We start from the raw sequence: 17,947 nt of genomic DNA on the forward strand, positions 1-17,947 counted from the left end.
TTTAGGTATATAGATAATATTCCTTAAGACGTTTCAGACATCTTTACAACAGTAAAATGTGTTTTATTTAATTTTACCCTTTTCTCTTTTCTACTTGTTTTTATTTTACTCCCTCTTTTTTTCTGTATTTATCTCCCCTCTCCCTAAATAAAAACCTTCCTTTACCATTTCCTCCAAATCACTTTTTGTCCTCCCCGAGACAAGGTTTCTTTGTGTAGCTTTGGCTGTCCTCAAACTCACTGTGTAGACCAGGTTAGCCTCGAACTCCCAGAGTTCTGCCTGCCTCTGCCTGCTGAGTGCTGGGGTTAAGGGCATGTACCACTGCCCAGCTTCAAATCTCATATTTAAAACCCCTTAACCTGGGTATTTGGGAGGGCAGTGTTAATTTTGATTAAGACTGGTGTGTTGGTTTTGTTTTTTCATTCTGTGGGTCATACTTTTTGTGATGTCTGAGATGTCTCTATTAAGCTGTAGATCTCAAAGATTTTACCTTAGTTTTCCCTAAAGGTTTAATTTAACATTTAAATCATCGAGTTAATGTAAATTGTGAAGTTTAAGTTGAAGTTCCTTTTTGTTGTTGTTGTTGTCGTTGTATCAGAGTCATCCATTGAATTGCTCTTCTGCAAAATGATTTGGTTATGCTTTATTGGTCTTTCTGGTGTTCTTCCAACCCCAGTCTATTTTCAGCTTTGTCCCTCTGTGAATAGTATAGAGTCTTGATTATTATGCCTATGCAATAAGTCTTAAAACTTGGCTAAAGTGGTTTCAAAATTTTATTGCTACTATTTGGTTCTTTGCCTTTCTATATTATTTTAAAAATGTGACCATCGCTGTGAAAATGCTTGTTAGGATTTTATAGGAATTGCATTAGATCTATAGTGATTACTATTTTGGGAGCACTGAGGTCTGTTTCTTTTTTTGATTTATGAACACCATATTAACTATTCTCATTTATTTAAACATTTATTCTGTTGGCATTTTGTGATTTTATTTTATTTTTTTAGAATAAATCCTGTATGTTTTGTTAGTTTTTTTTTTTTTAAAGAAAATTTTAAAAAATTTAACCTTTTAAAAAATGTATGTGGGTATTTTGCCTGTATGTACCTTTGTCATGCAGTGCCCTCTGAGGCCCGAAGAGTGCATGGGATCCTCTGTGAGTAGAGTTGAACCTTAGTCCTCTTAGGACTCTTGCCTGTTAGATTTTTTTGTAATACTAAAGTAGTTCCTTCTTATGTGAGCAGATGTACAATAAATAGTATTACATTTTCATTTTCAAGTGCTCATTGTTAATATTTAGAAATGCAGTTAGGTTTTGCATGTTAATCTTTTGAGACCACTAGTTCTTTGTTGTTTGGGGTCACCTATAAATGTTAATAAGCTTAATTCTGTTTCAGCCTATGTGGTGTTTTTAATTCCCTTTATTATTGAACTGGCCGCAAGTTTCAAAACTGATAACTGAAATGTCTCACTCTAGACTCTCCATCTTTGAAGGAATGCATTTGTATAAGTGGAGATTTGCTTTAAAGAATGTTTTATCAAGTTGAGAAAGTCAGCTATAATTTTCTGAATTTCTCTTGAGTAAATATTGGACTTTTTCAAATGCATTATTTGTATCTGTTAACATAACCAGGTGATTTTTCTCTCTAAAAATTTAATGAGCCAGTCTGTAGTAGTGGTACAGGCCTTTAATACAGGTACTAGGGAAGCAAAGGCAGGTGCATCTCTGTGAGTCCAAGGCCAGCCTGGTCTACAGAGTGAACCATGGCTACACAGAAAAAAGAAACAACAACAGCAGCAAACCTGGTTGGGGGGCGGGGGAGGGTTTTGTTTTGTTTTTTGAGACAAGGTCTCATGTAGCCTTGGACAGCTTTGAATTAAAAAAACAAAACAACAACAAAATTCCTACAACTGTAACCCCAGATCATGGGATTTACCACTCTTACAGAGACATACTTGGAGGTGAAACGCCAGTGCACATAAAATGAAAATAAAATAGTCACTAAGAAGCAAACAAGCCATGGTAATGGCATAATCCCAGCTCTTGGGAGGTAAAGGCCATGGATGGATCTCTCCTGAGTTTGAGGCCAGCCTGGTCTACAGAGCAAGTTCAGGGCAGCTAGGTCTACACAGAGGGACTCTTGTCTTAAAAAACAAAACAAAAAATAATTAATGTGTATATGTATGTGCCTGAGTACATGTATATGTATAGTACATATGTGCAAGAGCCTACAGAGGTCAGAAGATGGTATCATATACTTTGGAACTGGTTACAAGTGGTTGTGAGCCACCATATGGCTTCTATGAACTAAATCCAACACCCCTGCAAGGACAATGATTGCTCTTGATGATTGATTGGACCTTCTCACTGGACCCTGATCTTGAATTCCCTTGAAGGGAGCAGAGGCTAATCTTACTGCTCTATCTCCCAAATGCCAGGATTAAACTGCTCATAGTATTGAATTATAGTGGTTTACAGTTTTTAGAAAATCTTTTTAAAATTTGTTTTTAATATGTGTGGGTGTGTGCTATGTCTCAGCACATGTGTGGAAGTCATAGGACAACTTCTGGTAATCATTTTTCTCCTTCCATCACTTGGGTCATTCAGGTTGAACTCTGATTGTCAATCTTGGTATTAAGTGCCTTTATGCACTGAGCTATCTGGCCAGGCCCTGTTTCCTTTTTAAATACTTTTTAAGCCTTGTATCTTTGGAATAAGCTCTAATTGTTTTTATATATCATTCTCTTTATATGTTGCTGGTCTACATTTGTGAATACTTTGTAGCCATATTTGCAAAACATACTGATTTGTAGTTTTCTGCTTCTTCTGACTTTGATATTAGGTTATTACTGGCTACAAAATGAGTTAAAAGTACTCTTCTTCCAGTTTTCTAGAAGAGATTGTTTAAAATTGGTGTTAATTCTTAAAAGGTTTTATAGAATTCTCTGGAGAAATCATCAGGCCCCAGGCCTCTTTTTTTTTTTCTGGTAGGAGTTATATAAGTAATATATTCATATTTTCCTCTGTATAATTTTAATAATGTTTGTTTTCTGCAGCTTCTTTTCTCTGGTTTGCTTTAGGTTTAGTAAGCTCATTGTCTAATTTTTTTTTTTTTTTTTTTTTGGGGGAGAAAGAAATTCAGGTTGTGATTGAAATTCTTTACTCTTTGTTTTATGCAAGCTGGCAATTAACACTTGGGTTTTTCTGCAGCCCAGCTCTTTTCTGATCAAAGCATTTAGTGGTATACCCTTTTTTTCCCCAACATTGCTTTAGCAGAATTTTACATATTTTGGTATGCCATATCTCCATTTTTTATTGGATATTTTTATTTACATTTCAAATGTTATTCTCTTTCCCGGTTTCCCATCTTTTTTTTTTTTTTTTTTTTTTTTTTTTTTTTTTTTTTTTGGTCAGTTCAATATATATTGTTTGGTATTTTTTATGAGACTTCCTTTGTCTGCTGAATTACTTAGAAATCTGTTATTTTCCAAGTGGTTGGATGTTTGTTTATTGTGGCTTGATTACAGTTTTATCAGAAAACGTCTTGTATGTTTTTAATTCTTCTAAATGGTTGAGATTTGTTAAGTAAAGGAGACAGTATGCTGGTAAGCACCTGTGAGCACTTAGAAGCAATGTGAATATTAAGCTAGAGAGGTAGCTCAGTGGTTAAGAGCACTTTCTGTTCTTTCAGAGGACCTGGGTTAAGTTTCTAGCATGCACATGGTGGCTCATAACCATCTGTAATTCAGTTCTTTAGGACCCATCACCCTCTTTTGCACATGGCATGCCTGTGGCACACAGACATAAAAAGGGAAAGCACTTATACAAATAAAGTAAATAAATAATTTTTTTAAAAATGAATGTATACTTGTTTTAGGGTGGATGTTTTATGTCAGATCCTGTTGTTTCCTGTTCTTTTACCTAGGTCTGTCAGTTGTAGAAAGTGAAGTGTTTATTTAGGTTGCCAATTTTTTTGTGTATTTTTTATTTCCATTAGTTTTTGCTTCTTCATTTCTAGTTCCATAGGTATGTGCATTGACGTTTAAGATAGCTTTGCTTTCTGGTGGATTGACGCCTAACACAGTGTCATTTTTGCACTTTGTTTTGAGAACAACATTTAAGAGATGCTGTTGGAACTTTTCTCTCTTTTGTTGAATGTGTGTGCTTAGTAAATCTTTAATCTTTTTGTCTTTCAGCTTAATGTGTATTACATTTGAAGTGAATTTTGTTTGCTTAGTAAATCAAATGTTTAGGCTTCCTGGAGGATGCTTTTTGTACATTTATTTTATTCTTCTAAATTAAGGCATGTTTTTCTGTGCCTTTGTCTATTTGTGAGTTTTAAAATAAAAAATTAACTATTTGTTACAGTATGTTAACTTTGAAATCATGTTAGCTTTTTCTACTTTCCAGAGTATTGTATTATCTTTGTTTTTTGAAACAAGGTCACTTCTCTTGCATGTATCCCAGGCTGACTCTTGAACCTGCTTTGTAGATGAAAATGATCTTGAACTTCTGATCCTTTTTCCCTATGGGCTTGAGCAATTGTGCCAGTTTTTCAGTGCTGGGAATCAAATATATAGAGCTTCCAGCACATCATACAATCACTCTACCAATTGAACTACATTTGTAGTCCTGGTTTCATTACGATTGCAGTACCTCTTTGTTAGTTATTACTCTTAGTTTTTATCCGATGTCTGTCTTCAGCTGTTTGGATGGAAATTTCTTTTACCACCATTAGATGTACAAACACCAAAACCACATAAGAGTCTCACCCAAAAACAAATCCAAAACAAAACAAAAAACAAACTACCCCTCTTAGTCTCTGAACTTACTCTATGCTGGCCTATTCTTTAACCACCACCCAGCTCTCTAGGCTTGTCTTGTGGAAAAACTTTAATGCTTAGTTTTTAAACTTTTTTTGCATTAGCGTACAGATGGGATGATTTTATAAATATTGTCATATACATGACTGCTTTTGAGAATACAAGTCCCCCAAATAGTCTCACTGGACTTATGTAGTCTATTGTATCAGAAATCTCTCAGAGGAGACTACTCTCTGCCACCATTCCTGACTCTAGAGGAAAATGCCTAGTGCCATCTGGGCTCCCTGTGCACAGGGTCCCGAGCGAAGGCGGGGCAGGCCCTACTGGTTGCTGCCCTCACAGAGAGCTGAAACCCGGCTCTGAAGAGTGACTCCAGGCCCGAGACCAGAGGTGAGACCAACTTTTCTGCTGCAAGTGACCTGCCTGGTGGACTCAGGACACACTGAGGCAAAATTCCTCCGGGACCGGGCCCTTCCGGTTTCTAGCTGGGGCCCAAACCTTGCTGATCCTGGCCCAAGCTCCCTGCTCCCAAACCCCGTGGGAGAAAGAGCTCATCACCCAGAATGGTGGGCACTGCCGAGACTGCAGGGCAAGAGAGACCACCAGTACTGCCCACCTTTGCCCACATCCCTGGCCCAAGAGGAAACTGTATAGGGCCTCTGGGAAAAGGAAGATAGGGGCACTCAATGCTACGATCCAGACACCACTCGGATCTGAAGGGACCTGGTCGAACAGTTCCCTGCACCCAAATCCCGTGGTAGGGAGAGCTAGACTTTCAGAGGGGCAGACACACCTGGGAAGCCAGAGGAGACTACTCTCTACCCACATTTCTGACTCTAGAGGAAAACGCCTAGCGCCATACGGGCCCCCTGTGCACAGGATCCTGAGAGAAGGTGGGGCTGGCCCTTCTGGTTGCTGCCCTCAAGGAGAGCTGAAACATGGCTCTGAGAAGCAATTCCAGGCCCGAGACCAGAGGTAAGACCAACTTTTCTGCTACTAAGTGACCTGCCTGGTGGACTCAGGACACATGCCCACAGGAACACCTGAAGACCAGTAGACAGGAACGACTACACGCCTGAAAGCAGAACACTCTGTTCCCATAACTGGGTGAAAGAGAACAGGAAAACAGGTCTACAGCACTCCTGACACACAGGCTTATAGGACAGTCTAACCACTGTCAGAAATAGCAGAACAAGGTAACACCAGAGACAACCTGATGGTAAGAGGCAAGCACAGGCACCCAAGCAACAGAAACCAAGACTACATGGCATCATCGGAGCCCAATTCTCCCACCAAAGCAAACAACACTGAATATCCAAACACACTAGAAAACCAAGATCTAGATTTAAAATCACATTTGATGATGATGATGGAGGACTTCAAGAAAGATATAAAGGACTCCAATAGAGAAATGCAGGAAAACACAAATAAACGAGCAGAAGCCTATAGAGAGGAAATGTAAAGATTCCTGAAAGAATTACAGGAAACCACAAACAGGTGAAGGAAGTAAAAATGGAAATAGAAGCAATAAAGAAAACACAAAGGGAGACAACCCTGGATGTAGAAAACCAAAGGAAGAGACAAGGAGCCGTAGATACAAACATTACCAACAGAATGCAAGAGAGAGAAGAGAGAATCTCTGGAGCAGAAGATTCCATAGAAATCATCAACACAACTGTCAAAGATAATGTAAAACAGAAAAAGATACTGGCCCAAAACATACAGGAAATCCAGGATACAATAAGAAGATGAAACCTAAGGATAATAGGTATAGAAGAGAATGAAGTAAATATCTTCAACAAAATCATAGAAGAAAACTACCCTAACCTAAAGAAAGAGATGCCCGTAAACATACAAGAAGCCTATACAACTCCAAATAGATTGGACCAGAAAAGAAACACCTCCCATCACATAATAGTCAAAACACCAAACGCACAAAATAAAGAAAGAATATTAAAAGCAGTAAGGGGAAAAGGTCAAGTAACATATAAAGGCAGACCTATCAGAATCACACCAGATTTCTCACCAGAGACTGTGAAAGCCAGAAGATCCTGGACAGATGTCATACAGACCCTAAGAGAACACAAATGCCAGCCAAGGTTACTGTATTCAGCAAAACTCAATTAACATAGATGGAGAAACAAAGATATTCCATGATAAAACAAAATATACAAAATATCTTTCTACAAATCCAACCCTACAAAGGATAATAAATATAAAACCCAACACAAGGAGGCAAGCTACACCCTAGAAAAAGAAACTAATCGTTTTGCAACAAGACAAAGAGAAGACAAGCACACAAACATAATCTTATATCCAAACATGAATATAACAGGAAGCAACAATCACTATTCCTTAATAACTCTCAACATCAATGGACTCAATTCCCCAATAAAAAGACACAGATTAACAAACTGGATACACAGTAAGGACCCAACATTTTGCTGCCTACAGGAAACACACCTCAGAGACAAAGACAGACACTACCTCAGAATAAAAGGCTGGAAAACCATTTCCAATCAAATGGTCTGAAGAAGCCAGCAGGAGTAGCCATTCTAATATCGAATAAAATCGATTTTCAACCAAAAGTCATCAAAAAAGATAAGAAAATCCACCCAGATGAACTCTCAATCCCAAATATCTATGCCCCAAATACAAGGACACCTACATACATAAAAGAAACCTTACTAAAGCTCAAAGCACACATTGCACCTGACACAATGATAGGAGATTTCAACACTGCACTCTCATCAATGGACAGATCATGGAAACAGAAATTAAACAGAGACATAGACTAAGAGAAGTCATGAACCAAATGGATTTACAGATATTTATAGAACATTCTATCCTAGAACAAAAGGATATACCTTCTTCTCACCACCTCATGGTACTTTCTCCAAAATTGACCATATAATTGGTCATAAAACAGGCCTCAACAGATACAGAAAGATAGAAATAATCCCATGAGTCCTATCAGACCACCATGGGCTAAAGCTAGTCTTCAATAACAATAAGGAAAGAATGCCCCACATATACATGGAAGTTGAACAATGTTCTCCTCAATGATAACCTGGTCAAGGAAGAAATAAATAAATTAAAGACTTCTTAGAATTTAATGAAAATGAAGGTACAACATACCCAAATTTATGGCACACAGTGAAAGCTGTGCTAAGAGGAAAACTCATAGCTCTGAGTGCCTGCAGAAAGAAATAGGAGAGAGCATATGTCACCAGCTTGACAGCACACCTAAAAGCTCTAGAACAAAAAGAAGCAAAACACTCAGGAGGAGTAGAAGGCAGGAAATAATCAAACTCAGAGCTGAAATCAATCAAGTAGAAACAAAAAGGACTATACAAAGAATCAACAGAACCAAAAGCTGATTCTTTGAGAAAATCAACAAAATAGATAAACCCTTAGCGAGACTAAACAGAGGACACAGAGAGTGTGTCCTAATTAACAAAATCAGAAATAAAAAAGGAGACATAACAAAAGAATCAGAGGAAATTCAAAAAATCATCAGATCCTACTACAAAAGCCTATATTCAACAAAATTTGAAAATCTGGAGGAAATGGACAATATCCTCGACAGATATCAGGTTCCGAAGTTAAAACAGGAACAAATAAACCATTCAAACAACCCCATAACTCCTAAAGAAATAGAAGCAGTCATTAAAGGTCTCCCAACAAAAAGAGCCCAGGTCCAGATGGGTTCAGTGCAGAATTCTATCAGACCTTCGTAGAAGACCTCATACCAATACTATCCAAACTATTCCACAAAATTGAAACATGGAGCGCTACTGAATTCCTTCTGTGAAGCCACAATTACTCTTATACCTAAACCACACAAAGACCCAACAAAGAAAGAGAACTTCAGACTAATTTCCCTTATGTATATTGATGCAAAGATACTCAATAAAATTCTTGCAAACTGAATCCAAGAGCACATCAAAACAATCATCCATCATGATCATGTAGGCTTCATCCCAGGCATGCAGGGATGGTTTAATATATGGAAAACAATCAATGTAATCCACTTATATAAACAAACTGAAAGATAAAAACCACCTGGTCATTTCTTTAGATGCTGAGAAAGCATTTGACACAATTCAACACCCCTTCATGATAAAAGCCCTGGAAAGAACAGGAATTCAAGGCCGATACCTAAACATAGTAAAAGCCATATACAGCAAACCAGTAGCTAATATTAAACTAAATGGAGAGAAATTTGAAGCATTCCCACTAAAATCAGGGACTAGACAAGGCTGCCCACTCTCTCCCTACTTTTTCAATATACTTCTCGAAGTTCTAGCCAGAGCAATCAGACAACCAAAGGAGATCAAAGGTTTACAGAGTCAAAATGAAGAAGTCACAATATCACTATTTGCAGATGATATGATAGTATATTTAAGTGATCTCAAAAGTTCCACCAGAGAACTACTAAACCTGATAAACACCTTCAGGAAAGTGGCTGGGTATAAAATTAACTCAAGTAAATCAGTAGCCTTCCTCTACACAAAAGAGAAACAAGCCAAGAAAGAAATTAGGGAAATGACACCCTTCACAATAGTCTCAAATAATATAAAGTACCTCGGTGTGACTTTAACCAAGCAAGATCTGTATGATAAGAACTTCAAGCCTCTGAAGAAAGAAATTAAAGAAGATTTCAGAAGATGGAAAGATCTTAATATAGTAGAAATGGCCATTTTGCCAAAAGTGATCTACAGATTCAATGAGATCCCCATCAAAATTCCAACCGAATTCTTCATAGAGTTAGACAGAACAATTTGGAAATTCATCTGGAATAACAGAAAACCCAGGATAGCTAAAACTATCCTCAACAATAAAAGAACTTCCGGGGGAATCACTATACCTGAACTCAAGCAGTATTACAGAGCAATAGTAATAAAAACTGTATGGTATTGGTATAGAGACAGATAGATAGACCAGTGGGTGGAATTGAAGACCCAGAAATGAACCCACACACCTATGGTCACTTGATTTTTTTGACAAAGGAGCCAAAAACCATCCAATGGAAAAAGATAGCATTTTCAGCAAATGGTGCTGGTTCAACTGGAGGTCAACATGTAGAAGAATGCAGATCGATCCATGCTTATCACCCTGTACAAAGCTTAAGTCCAAGTGGATCAAGGACCTCCACATCAAACCAGATACACTCAAAGTAATAGAAGAAAAAGTGGGGAAGAATCTCGAACACATGGGCACTGGAGATAATTTCCTGAACAAAACACCAATGGCTTTATGCTCTAAGATCAAGAATCTACAAATGTGATCTCACAAAACTGCAAAGCTTCTGTAAGGCAAAGGACACTGTTGTTAGGACAAAACGGCAACCAACAGATTGGGAAAAGATCTTTACCAATCCTACAACTGATAAAGGGCTTATATCCAAAATATACGAAGAATTCAAGAAGTTAGACTGCAGGGAGACAAATAACCCTGTTAAAAAATGGGGTTCACAGCTAAACAAAGAATTAGGCTGAGGAATGCCTAATGTCTGAGAAGCACCTAAAAAAATGTTCAACATATTTAGTACTAAGGGAAGTGCAAATCAAACAACCCTGAGATTCCACATCATACCAGTCAGAATGGCTAAGATCAAATACTCAGGTGACAACAAATGCTGGTGAGGATGTGGAGAAAGAGGAACACTCCTCCATTGTTGGTGGGATTGCAGACTGGTACAACCATTCTGGAAATCAGTCTGGAAGTTCCTCAGAAAATTGGACATTTAACTACCTGAGGACCCAGCTATATCTCTCTTGGGCATATACCAAAACGATTCCCCAACATTTAACAAAGACACATGTTCCACTATGTTCATAGTAGCCTTATTTAGAATAGTCAGAAGCTAGAAAGAACCCAGATGCCCCTCAACAGAGGAATGGATACAGAAAATGTGGTACATCTACACAATGTAATACTACTCCGCTATCAAAAACAATGGCTTTATGAAATTCATAGGCAAATGGATGGAACTGGAAAATATCATCTTAAGTGAAGTAACCCACTCACAGAAAAAAACACCTTGTATGCACTCATTGATAAGTGGATATTAGCTCAAATGTTCGAATTACCCTAGAAGCACAGGACACATGAGATTCAAGAAGGAGGACCAAAATGCAAATGCTTCATTCCTTCTTTAAAAGGGGAAGAAGAATATCCTTGGCAGGGAATAGGGAGGCAATGTTTAGAACAGGGGCTGAAGGAACACCCATTCAGAGCCTGCCCCACATGTGGCCCATACATATACAGCCAGCAAAGTAGATAAGATGGATGAAGCAAAGAAGTACAGGCTGACAGGTACCAGATGTAGATCTCTCCTGAGAGACACAGCCAGAGTATGTCAAATATATAGGCGAATGCCTGCAGCAAACCACTTAACTGAGAAGGGACCCCCAATGAAGGAATCAGAGAAAGAACTGAAAGAGTTTGAAGGGGCTTGAGAACCCATATGAACAACAATGCCAACCACCCAGAGTTTCCAGGAACTAAGCCACTACCCAAAGACTATACATGGACTGACCGTGTGCTCCAACCAAATAGGTAGCAATGAATAGCCTAGTAAGAGCACCAGTGGAAGGGTAAGCCCTTGGTCCTGCCAAGACTGAACCCCTAGTGACCGTGATTTTTGGGGGGAGGGCGGTAATGGGAGCATGGGTAGGGGAACACCCATATAGACGGGGAGGGGGAGGGGTTAGGGGGATGTTGGCCTGGAAACCAGGAAAGGGAATAACAATTGCAGTGTAAGTAGGAAATACCCAATATAATAAGGATGGAGCGGAGAGAAAAAAATGAAATCTCTCATTTGCTCCCAAACTCATCTTGATTCTCAAAGTTTGTGATAGCCTTCCACATAGCAAAATTTTATGAACAGCACTTGCTGCCTACCTGTCCGCATTCTCTGTTATGTGAAACAGATGAGGCCCTTGGTCTCTTATCTCTCATATAGATAGAAACAGACATAAACATTATATTCTTTACTGTTGGGTTCAAGATATATGGGAATGAAATTCATTCTGCTAGTTGCCCATGCCCTATAGGCTGTCCAGAGGTAGGTTGGAAAAGCAAATAATGTAAAGAGGCTCCTTTGTTCAGGTTTATAATGACTTATTGTCTGTATACCTTAGTGTTATATAATCCTACAAAATTACTTCAGCCGCTGTCCAGTTTGTTTAATTGCTCGTTAATAATATTTATGGGGAGAAGGTATCTTAGAGGTCCCCAGATTGCCAACTAAACAAAACACAACATATGTTGAACTAAGGTATTATGAAGTGTGCCTATAGTCCTAGCAGATGAGGCAGGAGGCTCATAAGTTAAAGGCCAGTTTGGCCTGTAGTGAGACCCTATCTCAAAAACAGCAAACTTGGAAAACAAAACAGTGAAATATGTGTATAAATATAAAACTCAGTATTTTTATTATTTCTGAAGTGTATGTAGTTCTCTGGCACTAAAAGTCATTCAAACATGTACAACTATCTACCATTTAAGTCCAAATGATTTGGCTTCTTTTACATTCTTAGTTCTATTTGACCTCTTTGTTACATTTCACTTGTTGTTAAGTTCTTTCTAAGTGTTTCCTTCAGGTTCCTTGAGGTTCTTATTTCTTTATTACTCTGTGGTTCCCATTGTACATTTTTGCATTGTTTAGCTATCAAATGCCGTTGTTTCTGAGGATTTTATTCTTCACTCTTTTAGTTCTTCTTTCATCTACTTTTGTTGTATAACTGCATCTGTTTTCACGGGCTACAAATACCCTTATGACTTCCAAATGTGACTCAAAGGTGTGGGGGGGGGAGACGTTTGAAGTAAAACTCAAATTGTTAGCTGCCATTTTGTTATCCGTAACTTAAGTTCCTTGGAGACCTTTAATTTAGTGTGTCCAAAACATTTTCTAGTTTATAGAAGCCACCATACAGGCTAAAAAATATAGTATAAACATTCTTAAACACATATAATCGTTCTCAGCTCATCCCTGTTAGTTATTCAGAGAGTTCTTTTGCTTTTTGTCTGCACTCAGTCTTAATGTTTAATTCAGTCTTTTATCTGGTTGTGGTTATGTTTTATAACATCCTCCTAATTGCTCCTTTTCTACCCGTGTCTTCTAGTTCTAATGCATCATCTTATTTTATTGCCAGATTGTACTTAATTAAAGATGTCATATGCCACTCTCCTTTTTCCTCTTAAATTCTTGTTTCCAAATGGTATTGAAAGATAAAACACTCAAATTCCTACCCTGTTGTGTCATACTTTTAATGTCCCCTACCTTATTTTTTTTACAGTTTTACCACCTACATATTGTTCTTACCCTTTCTAGTCAGGAGCACTCTTGTTTTCCTCCAACTCCTTGCTTTTCTTCTTTGCTTTACCCGGTCTTCATCTTACTCATGCTTAGGTTTTAAAAGCCCTCAAAATTAGTCTTTTCTGTTTATGTATACCCTACTTAAAATAGTTGGCAGGTACTTTGTATTTGGTTTCTTGCTTTACTTCTGAACTTTGAGAGTGATGTTTTTGTTATTTTCTTCTCCAATTCTCTACAGAAGAAAAGATGATTTATATAAATGATAATATCACCTTTTAAGAAATGCAGAATTCTTTTTTTTTAAATTTTAAACATTTATGTATGCATATATGTGTGTGTATACACCATGTGTGGGTAGATGCCTTCAGAGGTCAGAAGAGGGTTTTCAGAACCCCTGAAACTGGAGTAACAAGCCTGATGTGGGTGCTGGGAATCAAACTCGGGTCTTCTGGAAGAGCAGCAAATTATCTTAACCACCGACTGAGCCATCTCTGTAGCCCCATATTCATTTTATAGAACTTTGGAGGCATTCTTGCCCTAATTTATGGCTGTATATTCACATTGCTTGTATTGCACAGCTTTTCTACTGTATCAGAGTGGAAGCCTGAGCCCCTCTTCTTTACTCTAGTGTCTAAACTCTCCTTAACCTTAGTTGGTGTATGCTTTAATTACACTAGATAATCTTTCCATTAATTTTATTTCTTAAAACATCTTGTGTTATGTCTATGGATGGTACTGAAAAACATAGATCATCCCATCTTAATATAAAGTTAAAATATTTGATGGTAGGTCCAAACATCTAGTAGACAGATGCAGCTTGTAGAGGTGGCCAGATTTTCATTAATAAGTATATTACCAAGCTCAGTCATCTAGCAAAAGGCAGGCAGAATTGTTGCATTTAACAATATGACCTGAGTTTACTCTTAAGATTTTTAACTACATGACTAAAATGAATAAGTTGTCTGTTATTCCTAGCAATAGGGAGACAAACTGTAGTCAAACTAAAAGTGGGAATATTCAGGACTTCACATGCTTAACCTAGTCTCAATGTGATATGAGTTATAGAGATAGCTGCTAATTTTCACTTTACAGTCAAGAGAACACAGGCTCACAAAGGTTATTTCATCTGTCTTATCACTAGCCTATAAGTACAAGTGTGTTTTTTCTTTGGAATGTAATTGTTTAATTTTTTTTTTAAGCTTGAAAAATTGTGACCTATCTGGAATTCATCACTTTATTAGTATGATCCAAAATCTTTGTTCTCTATAATAGTAATCATAAACTGCATAAAGAGGAAGAGCAATTCTTTGTAATGAAGACATTTTAGGATTACCTGTACTGTGCCTTCTACTCTATCATATAGCAAGATACAGTCTCAGTACAAGCATTCCCTTGGGTGTTTGGATTACTACACTTTCACAGTGCCCACCACTTGTTTACATAGGTAAATGTTAGTTTTGAAAAGCCAAAAGCTTCTGTTTCTCTTTTCCTGTTTGTTGTCCTAGAAGGTACATTAAGAAAGTAAGCCCTGTGAACACACCTAGTATGTTTTTGTAATTAAATATGTGTACAACTTGCATATGTGATTATGTATGTTTTAGTTTAAATTTTATGCTTCGTTAATTATTAGGTATTATGTAAAGCTTTTTTAGTCACAAATGTAGGACTTTGCTGAACACCTGTGAAATGAAGATAAATTTAGAAGGGTAAGTGGAATGTAAAATTTCATATTCTTGTAAAGTGAGTATGTGAATCATAATCACATGAAGTCAGCCTAGTAATTTTCCTACTCTACTAGAAGATTTAGAAAGTTAAAAAAAAAAAAGCTATATATGAAATTAAAAAAAATAGAACCTTGCTCTTCCCTATGTAACCTTGTAAAGGGTTAAATATTCAAACCAGAAAATATTCTAGTGTGCTAACACTAGCTGTTTGTCTTTTCTTTAGGATGGATTGGATGCTTTGGTTTATGATTTGGATTTTCCTGCCTTAAGAAAAAACAAAAATATTGACAACTTTCTAAGCAGATGTAAGTACTTTCTATAGAGTTTATTGTTGCTGTACATGGAACTGTATCAGATATTCAAGCCTCTTTCCCCTTCTGTTGCATTCTTATTATTTATCTGAATTCTATGTAATATTAGTACAAAGAATGACACTAGCTGCTGCACTAACAAGGTACCTTGTGAATGAAATTTTAGAAGCTAGTTTAGATGCCTATCAAGAACATGTACCAAGTAGTTTGGGTAAAGGAGGATGAAAAGTATATAGCTAAAATAAAAATATGTATTTTAAAATGTATATATGTGCATATTCAAGTTTTAACACTATTATTTGATTCCTATCTTTGTTTATAAAAGAGTTAATTACTGTATTTGGAAACCTACAGGTAAAGATTGGTACATATAACAAACCATCATAAAATTAAAATGTTTTCTCCTTGACAGCTGTTTATATATGCTTATTATAGGTGTTCTTTTCTAAAAGTTTAGATTTTGAAATCATTTAAAAATGTGATTTAAGTTAAATTAGTTTGGAATTTAAAAAATTTGAAGTAAGAAGTAGATTGTAAAATCCTTCCTAGCTCATTTATTTCTGTTCCAAAGTCTTAATTTAGTCATATAAAATAGTTGTATTTTTTGTTGTTGTTGTTGTAATTTCTTTTTGTTATTTCTACACAGTAGAGTTTGAATTACTTATTTTGTACTTTTGGCGGATTTTTCTTCTAAATCAGTTTTAATTTTGTCATGGGAGTTTGGTACCAAGTCTGATTTGCGAATCATTTTTTTCCTCAGAAATGAAAATTTAACTCAGTTCTTTGCACATACGTGCAAGTAGTCTACCATTGAGTTACATCCCCATCTCTCTAAATTGAGAAACTTTAAGTAGAAAGTTCTTGCTAATGTCTTGTAACTGAAAGAATTGGACAGTTCTATCAGTTTATGTTTGTTTATTGCTGTACTACAGAACATAGTGAAATAACCAAAGATGGCCTACTTTTTATTTGGTGGTAGACAAAGGGCAGGGGGTGATCATTAGTCTAGAGATAGAAGGTAGAGTATAATTTTGATATAATATGACATACTGGGAAAATAACCTTTTTAATCTACTATTCTTTTCTATCTGTTTCCTTTGTTTCAAACCACAACCCAAGATAACCTTGAACTCACAACAGTGCCCTGCCTCACTCTTGAAAACTAGCATTCTGTATGTGAGCCACAATACCCAACTTAATTTTACTACTTTATTGCTTTTGTAATATTAAATATTCCGTGTACTACATTTTATAAATAGAAACTTTAGCTAAGAGAGAATTAGTGAAGTCAAATGAAAGTAAAAATTTAAAGTGACCTTTTAAATTTAAATTTTAATTTATATAACTTTTTTGAATATTAAGCTAGAGAAAAATGCAAGAAAAGTAATATTAATAAAACAAAACTTGAACAAATCATGCATACTGATTGTTTCTACCATAGTACAGAAATCAGTGTATTTTGTGATAGTAGTATATTATTAATAAGGGAATATATATTATTAGATGCAGAAAAACAATGCAATAAAATTTATATTCATAAATATCTTATGAAAGAAGTTTATCTCAATAAAGGAAACCTGTAACTTAGATTTAATTCTTTTGTATGCGCATATCCAGTTTTCCTAGTTTTATTTGTTGAAAGGTAGTCTCTTTTCTTAGTGTATGTTTTGGCATGTGTAAAGGTAACTTTTATTCCCCTAATGTAATTATCATCTCCAAGGCTTAATGCCTCAGTCTGCTAACCTAGTCCTAGAACCTTCTAGCTTTCGTATAGTCTTATCAAGGCCTAGACTTACTGATGAATAAGCTCACCCTTCTTTGTTCTTTCTGTTCTGGATTGTTCAACTCAGCTATTCTGTCTCAAATTCCTCTCTAAGCTGATTGATTCAATCTAGCTTCTCTCTAATCCTCTGACTGAATTGTTCTCATACTAACTTTGGCAATATGTTCTAGTCTTCTGGCTCCTTCTCATTCTCCCTTCTCTTTGCAACCTGTCTCTCTGTAACTGTCCTTGTAAGACTGCCTCCTTTCTTTCTCTGCAGTGCTTCCTCAAGTAGCTTCCCTTTCTTCTCCCTTCTCATGTGAGTTGAGCATATCCAATTCTGTAAAATCTTTCTCTGATCTGCCACTTCGTCTGCCACTCAATTAGACATAACTTTGAAACATGGGTGCTTCCTTCTACAAATAACTTTACCTTTATTGTTTGAGATTAAAAGTTTCTAAGGGTCTGTTTGTATTCCAGCCAGAGGGATTAAAGGTGTGTGGTAAGGAAGGGTATGTCTGTATTCCCGCCAGAGTAGCAGCAAAATTTATAATTATTTGCAAACTGAAAAGTTTGCTTATGACCTATGCCTGTAATCTTGCAGTTAAGAGGCTTGCACTTGAGGCCATCTTGAACTTCATAGTGAGGAAAAAGCTTAGAAGAAAGAGGGGACACTTACTGGACATGGACTGCAGGCTAGTAAAAATATAATGGTTGAGAGATTGAGTTAAGATAGGAATATTGTTAAGATGAAAAGCAAATATATGTATATGCGCTAGAAGGTATTCATTCAGCATATACAGGCATGCATGGTGCTAACCTGTCAGTTCTCTAGTCCTTCATTTGTTTTCAGCATAGGAGTCAGGAAGAATTTGCAATGGGAGTGCAAATAAGTGGGAGGTTTATTGGCGATGAGAAAAACACAAAAATGTGGAATATGGCGTCTTACTTGGGGTTTATATTATTGTCATAAAACATCAGGACCAAAGACATAGAAAGGAAAGGG

At 36.7% G+C, this 17,947-nt stretch overlaps 1 protein-coding gene across 3 annotated transcripts in view; it reads left to right on the plus strand.

The window, feature by feature from the left end:
- The window catches only part of Rock1 (Rho associated coiled-coil containing protein kinase 1), a 118,048-nt gene that overhangs the window by 20,788 nt on the left and 79,313 nt on the right, over positions 1-17,947 (plus strand). For all 3 annotated transcript variants that reach the window (XM_032885865.1, XM_032885866.1, XM_032885867.1), the window contains exon 2: positions 15,092-15,173. In XM_032885865.1, the coding sequence (XP_032741756.1) occupies positions 15,092-15,173 (82 nt within the window). The remainder of the gene's footprint in view (positions 1-15,091; positions 15,174-17,947) is intronic.

The sequence above is a fragment of the Rattus rattus genome, chromosome 15, assembly GCF_011064425.1.
Source record: "Rattus rattus isolate New Zealand chromosome 15, Rrattus_CSIRO_v1, whole genome shotgun sequence".
NCBI classification, from domain to species: domain Eukaryota; kingdom Metazoa; phylum Chordata; class Mammalia; order Rodentia; family Muridae; genus Rattus; species Rattus rattus.